The 7,687-nt window shown below is 43.9% G+C and overlaps 1 protein-coding gene across 1 annotated transcript in view; it reads right to left on the bottom strand.

Moving 5' to 3' along the window:
• Nucleotides 1-372: 372 nt before the first annotated feature.
• The window catches only part of CEP170B (centrosomal protein 170B), a 116,525-nt gene continuing 109,210 nt past the window's right edge, over nt 373-7,687 (bottom strand). The window contains exon 19 of the mRNA XM_084837478.1: nt 373-6,125. Coding sequence (XP_084693604.1) covers nt 5,887-6,125 — 239 coding nt within the window. The 3' untranslated portion in view covers nt 373-5,886. The remainder of the gene's footprint in view (nt 6,126-7,687) is intronic.

The raw sequence follows: 7,687 nt of genomic DNA, 5'->3' as shown, positions 1-7,687 counted from the left end.
TATCCGACTGCCTGTGTTTTGACCTCTGGCAGCTATTTTGCCGCTCCTGCCTTTGCTTGACCCCATGTACCTGAATGCTTGCCTGAGCTTTAACCTTCGTATGTTTCATTACCTTGCTTTTCAGTTAGTCTCTTCACTCAGTCTGTTGCAGCCCACATCCAACAGACACCGGTGGTATATAGGATGTGTGGAGGCTGGAGACGGGGTCAGCGGTCACAATCTGGATCCCCACAACCCGTTTTCATTTTACCCAGGTTGGCTGGCTTCAGAGAACTGCTATTTTCCATGTCCACCACCCTCCCCAGCATTAGCTTCAATTCTGTGACACTGTAGAAAGGACTCCATACATTATTTTTATATAAAAACTGTCTTGTGGACAACAAAAAGAATGATTTATTATAGCAAATTTTATGATAAAATTATATAAAATAACCATTTATTTTGTTTTGAAAGACATCCACAACATCACTTGGGAACAAAAATGTACAGATAAATTGCCTATCAACCAAATGAAATAAATTACCATTTTTAAAAAATCCAAAAGATGTGGGGGGGGGGAGCCCCACTGTCTACAGATTGGGAGAGAAGTGATGGGTTTTCAAATTATACATTATTCAAGAGAGGATGTAGAAATGAAAGAAAAGAAAACAAAGTCTAAGAAGTCAAACAGTTTTGAATTATACAAAGTTGAATTTCAGCTATACTCTCATACAGCTCAGCTTCCATTTGTGTAGCATGCAGATGGAATGGATGATCCTGTGAACTTTTCTTTCTTTTTTTTAACAGCAAAAAATAGTTTCAGCAGCATAACAACAGCAGATTATTAGGCACAATTCAGCAAGGGGCACATCAGAAAGTGAACAGGTAGTTAATGTACTTTTTACAGTTGCAAAGTCATGTATGCGTTTGCTGGATTCCAGGAAAGAAGGAAGGAAGGAAGGAAGGAAGGAAGGAAGGAGCATTAATTTACCAAAATAAAATATCAGTAGCGTCTTGCACTTGTACATTAAAAAAAAAATAAATCTGTAAACATTCAGAGAAAACATTTTCTTTAACTTATTTAAGCATGACTCAGGGCCATTCATACATTAGTTTTTAGGTGTATACCTTAAAATGTAGTGTGATGTGCAGAACATGCTATTACGCTAAGAGTTGTGACTGCCTACATTTTCTTATTGAGCACACAACCCATGATGTACCTTGTTTTGCCTGCGTGTAATGTGTAAAAGAGTCCTAGAGCTGATCTGCAAGACAAGCTTTCCTTGGGTCAAAATCAACACAAATTGATTCTCCCTGCCCCACCCCCCACAGTGAACACACTTGGTTACTGATCTTGTGAACATGTTTCCACAATATGTCCTGAAATACTTTCAGATTGAATGGAAGCCCACCACTGTCAGCCCACCATCTGGACACATGCCGAATCTTTTTTCTTTTTTTTTAAAATCAGTACAAACTTATGCAGAGACTTTGACTTGGGTAAAAACGGCCCTGTGAATTGCGGCTGAATTAGGTTTTATGGTCATCAGAGGCATGGGAATGATACTACATGATTCTCTCTAAGCAGGTAGGCATTTTCTCGAGGATTTACATTCGTTCAATCGTAACGTCATCACACAAATACAGCATTTTGACATAATCTGAAAAAGCAACATTTTTAAGCTTACAGAACCAAGCTGCAGTTTTCAGAAGGAATCCTGAGGAAACTCAACGTGCCACTGAATTTTAATAGGCTACGGGCTTGTTTATTCCTCCAAAACTTACTCACCAAATACAGATGTTTTAATTTAAAAACAAAACATGCAAATACACACACACACACACACACACCAGGGGTGCAGAACCAATTTCAGCTCAAGGGTTGAATTCCATTTTGGAGCAGCTGTCAGGGGCCGCATACCAGTGGTGGGTGGGGCCAAATGCAGAAGAGCCAAAAATACCAGCATATTTTAGCCTAAAGCTTTTACTGCCAGTAACTAAGCCTTAGGAGAGGCATTTCAACCTTTTAGAATGGGGGGAAATGCACAAAAAAACAGGAAACCAGCAAACCATCAGTGTTTGGGGGAAAGGAGAAGGGGCATGGCCATCTGGAAAATCCTGAAAGGCTGCGCTGGGATCCCAGGGGTGTCTGCTTTGGCCCACGGGCCACAGGTTCTGCACCCCTGATATAAACAGAAAGGGATGACTGAGTCAGCAGAGGAACCCCGAAACACTCCTGGAAAAACAACAACCAGAAAGTCAAACCATAAAGTAGATGAGGATCCAGACTATTCAAAAGTATTGGGATGAAGGTTTTACTAATTGTGTGCAGTATAAAACTGGGACTGTACATATGCAATAGAGGGACCCAAAGACGTGGCGTGTAGTTGTAATGTGGCTTCCTCTTTGGCTTAATTGCATCTGACATAATACAGACTAGGCTGTAATCTATGACACTGGCAGGGCCAGTCGGGATTACTTTACAATGCTACATGTGCAGTGGGAGAACGGGATCATACTGTGCCACCCAGCAAGCAGGCCTGATCCACACTTCTGGGCCCACTGGATATCCTCATGTGGATGTACCACTCACACAGAGTATCTGCACACAAAATCTTCACGCGTAGGTCTCAATGATGTGCTCATTCCCCAGATTTTATGGAGGCTAACTACGCAGGTTGGGTCTACATCTGTAGGCCCTTTACCAGCATTCCCCAACCTGGTGCCCTCCAGACGTTTTGGGCTACAACTCCATTGGCCATGCTGGCTGGGGCTGATGGGAGTTGATGTCTGAAGCATTTCGAGGGTACCAGATTAGGGAAGGCTGCCTATGCAAACATTACACCCATGAACTGAGATGTAGGAGGTGGGGCAGGCACTTCCCCAGTGTATTCTAACCTTGTTCACACTAGGCTTCTGTTTTCATTTTTGTTACAGTGCATTTCAAGAGAGAATCCTATTTAGACTTGGTGCTGGCAAATACAGAGTGGTGCTGCCTCTCTGGCTATGGTGAATAATTGGGGGAGGGGAGGGTATTGTGATCCAACCACCTCCTCCGGGCTTGCCCATTTGACACTACCCAAGGTCCAACAACATCTGGAGGGTCACAGATTCGCCACCCCTGTTGTAAAATGGCCACCTGTATTGGCCACCTGTATTCACTCTTATTCGCTGCATTGGGGTTTGGCATTGGCAAATATTTCTTTACCTAAATGATACATTCAAGATGTCCTCAAAGATGAGTTCTAACTGCTTAGATGCGCAGCTAGGCCTCCCCGCACTTCATATGGGTGCAAGTCCTATAAGAAACACGGGGTTCAAGCAGACACAGTTTGGAGAAGCCCAGACTTGAGTTCTAAAATGGATCCCCTGTCTACCATCAGGAAATATAGATGGATCTAACTTGTGGTATCGGTCCATCTAGATCAATACTGCCTACATTGGCCGGCCATAGCTCTCCAAGGTCTCAGGTCTTCCCCAACCTGCTATCTGTTTAACTGGAGGTGCCAGGGACAGAAATTGGGGCCTTCTGCACACAAAGGATATGATCTACCACTGAATTATGACCTCTTTAATGAAGTCAGAGCATGAAGCCAGACAAAATTCAAATTTGGGGAAGGTACATTAATTGATTAAATTATGTACAGCATTTATTTCTCAAGTGAATGTCACCCGCCTACCTACAACAATAAAGACAAGAGACATCGTCTTTCTTTTTTTTCGTAACTATTTAAGAACAGGAGGAATTTTATAACTGGCCAAGTAGCATCAACAAGCTTTTCCAACAGTTAAACGTGCCATCCCCACCCACCCGCTTTTAAACCAGCACTAAATTTGGCAAGTGGAAAACAGTTTCTTTTAATTGTAAAAAGCTCGTGTTTTTCCCCCGTAACCTACACTTTAAAATTGCTGCGAAATTATCCTTGGTGTTACCCAGGATTATAATGGTCTAATAATACTGTATTTCAAAGCCAGCCACTTATTTCTCATAGGCCAAGCGGGGTTCACATATCTGGATTCACCAGTCACAAGATGGCGCCAGAATTGGAAGTGAATGGAGAATAAGGTATCGCTTTGAGAATCGGGGAATAAGCATAGACTCATCACTGTTGCTTTGCTTGGGCATCCTGACCCTCAAGGTGCTCTGCCAGCTCAAACACCCATTCATTTTGGTCCGGAGGCTTGAAGCAACATAGCACATTGAGTATTGGAGGAAATAAGTTAATTTACATCTGCACAGAGACCATACTAGGCTGAAACACTAGGTTGTACCCAGTGTTAGTCCTATGTAGAGTAAACTCACTTAAGTTGGTGATAACTAATGTAAGTTCTGTTAATTTCAATGGGTCTACTCCAAGTAGGACTAGCATTGCATACAGTCCTATGAACCCACCTTAGGAAATATCAGATGTAATGCTTCCAAGATGCCCTCTGAGCATCCACATTCATGCGGGCCATGTGAGGTGTTGGCTGGAATCATCTCACCATTATTCGTTATTTATTTTTTATGATCTCCGACCTATATTTTGGAGAGCAGAGGTATTGCATGGTAAGTTGCCATGAATGTGTTTGGGGATCTTCCAGCTCTGTGGCTAGCTCCAGAGGGCGGTGAAGCTAGCCGTTTCCTAGAGCCCACAAGTCAGCATAGGACTCACAGACTCAACAAGAGTCACTATTCCCATTTTGCATGGGGCACCCGAGAAAGTTGGAGGTAGCATGAGATAATTCTTGGTTTACACACCTCATCTGTAGCAGCTTCAGGGGCAGGGGGCTGCGGAGCCTGCTTTGCCCAGGCCCCTCCCTGCAAAATATCCTGGAGCTTGGCAGGATGTGGATCTATGCCACATCTTCCACCGCTCAATACAGGACTCACATGAGTGCAAAAAGTGGCCTATACTCTTATGCTCTTAAGTTGCCTATGGATATCAACGAGATTTCGAGGCATGGAAGGAGGGGCTTAGGGTTATACCGTTAATAATAGCCCAGACATGGAACATTTGCTCTTTAGTCCCTCCAAAATCATATGCAGCAAACAGAGGACTTTGTAGATTGTATTAAAAAGACATTAGGACCATATAAAAGCTTTGTTACGCAGCGACTATCATGAAATCGTATAAATTTGGCAATCGTGCTACATGCAAACCTGACCCAATCCTTGGTTTGCCTCTTCTAGGCCTGTACACTTGGAATTTTTCAACTGAATTACAGTGAGGAAAACAACGATGCAAACTTAAACACTAGCTCTCTTGTCATCTGCACTTTTTATTACATGTTCTGAGCGGAATAGCAAAAGCTGTATGACTGGAAGTGGAATGAACTGACGTCATCTTTGTTTCCTGTCCCTTTCCTCTCCCTGAGGAACTGCTCATGGACTTCTGAAAGAAATTTGCCCCATTGCATCGCTCAACTCGGCAAGTATGGAAAAGTTCGTTCCGGCAGAATGATTTAACGCTCTGTATTTTAAATTAAATATACAGCACCAGCCACCCCCCAAAAGGTACATTTTCAAAATGGAGCCTCTATACAACTAAATGGATAGCTATGAACAGGCTAAGTACAAGAACATATTAGAGCTTCGGCGGTACAGAGTGAAGAATACACAAAGCCTGTTTTGCTATGGCACATTGGAGGAATTATGCATTGGTTATCTTTCTATGAAAAATCTGCCTCTATGCTGAATATGTGCTGTTCCACAGTGCTAGTCTTTTCTTCTTCTCAAAAGGCATATACACAGGCCTGCCACTCACTCCCACACAGCATAGATTGTACCTTATTTTTCTTTTCTTTTGTGCAATGTGTTAGCAATCTAAACAACTGCTCCACGCGGACTTGCCCACAACCACTCATACACAATACTAACGCCACGGTAAATTACATACAAGAGGATAAGCAATAGAAAATAGGCTGTTAGATCACGTATTTCTCCCCATCTGGAACAAAAGGAGTATCCTGCAGGCTGGTAGACCCAAAGTTCGATTTCTGTGCGTAACTTCTTTTCTTGACAGGGGACAAAGCTTCCAACATGGACCCAGAAATGTTGTTAGCAGTCCTGACTTTAGCAGCTGCAGACTGTGGCATAGCAGAAGGTGTTTTGTTATTGGCGAGCACATCCAAGTTTCCGCTTGGGTCAATAATGGCGTTTATAACTGCAGAAAAAAAGGGAAGGAAGCATGGTCAGCATCAACCTCGATTATGGGACTACAAGGGGGACTGAAGGTTCATACATGCACCTATCCCTCTCGATGCCAACACTAAAATTATTTAGCACTTGATGACAGACAGCTGAGCACATGAATGGCCTCTATTTAAAGAAGTCTTATCTCCGAGGTGATGCCAATGGATATGAAAGCCCTGTCTGTGGTGTCTGATCTGAGACTGCTGCCTCACACAGACAAATCTTCACTTGAGGTTACAGCCATTAAACAGCGAATGTGTTATGTGTGAACTGACCCCAAGTCCGTCTCAAACACTATCAGGATTCTCTGTGCCAAAGTACCTAAACAGATGAGGTACATGCACGGTGTGGAGAATGTGGATAGGGAGATATTTTTCTCCCTCTCATACAATACTAGAACCCAGTGGGGTCATCCCATGAAGCTGATTGGTGGGAGATTCAGGACAGATAAAAGGAAGGACTTCTTCACACAGCGCAGTTCGCACAGCAGTTAAACTATGGAATTCACCTCTACAAGATGTAGTGATGGCCACCACTTTGGATGGCTTTAAAAGAGAGTTAGATAAATTCCTGGAGGAGAAAGCTATCAACGGCTACTAGTCCTGATGGCTATGTGCTACCTCCAGTACCAGAGGCAGTGAGCCTATGCACACCAGTTGCTGGGGAACATGGGCGGGTGGGTGTTCGTGCACTCATGTCCTCCTTGTGGGTTTCCTGTGGGCAGCTGGTTGGCCACTGCGTGAACAGAATTGCTGGACTAAATGGACATTTGATGTAATCCAGCAGGGCTCTTCTTCTGTTCTTATGAGCTCAGGTAACCCAGATGACCGTGTATCACAAATGGAGAGCAGTGAACAAGTCACACCATGGGCTGCTAAGGGCACTCCCTACAAGATGACCTCAGCCAAGAGGGGAGGAGCTTACTCATGCCTTCTCTCTGTATCTCCGGTTCAGCCATTTGGTTGCACATCGAGTCCATGGGAGCCATCCTCCTCTGTTACTTTTGTTTTGCACCATCTCACAAGCTGCTACTATGTGCTTCTTTCGGGTTTTTTATATAATAATATGCATATCATACAGAATCATAGAATAGTAGGGTTGGAAGGGGCCTACAAGGCCATCGAGTCCAACCCCCTGCTCAAGGCAGGAATCCAAGTCAGAGCATCCCTGACAGATGGCTGTCCAGCCTCGTCTTGAATGCCTCCAGTTTGGTAGAGCCCACTACCTCCCTAGGTAATTGGTTCCACTGTCGTATTGCTCTAACAGTCAGGACGTTTTTCCTGATGTTCAGCTGGAATCTGGCTTCCTGTCACTTGAGCCCATTATTCCGTGTCCTACGCTCTGGGATGATTTGAGAAGAGATGCTGGCCTTCCTCTCTGTGACAACCTTTCAAGTACTTGAAGAGTGCTATCATATCTCCCCTCAGTCTTCTCTTCTCAAGGCTAAACATGCCCAGTTCTTTCGGTCTCTCCTCATAGGGCTTTGTTTCCAGTCCGCTGATCATCTTTGTTGCCCTCCTCAGAACCCTCTCC

This window comes from Heloderma suspectum, chromosome 1, assembly GCF_057233095.1.
Source record: "Heloderma suspectum isolate Gila_16-S chromosome 1, 16-S_ref, whole genome shotgun sequence".
In the NCBI taxonomy this organism is placed as follows: Eukaryota; Metazoa; Chordata; class Lepidosauria; order Squamata; family Helodermatidae; genus Heloderma; species Heloderma suspectum.
This window is presented reverse-complemented; position numbering and strand designations above follow the sequence as displayed.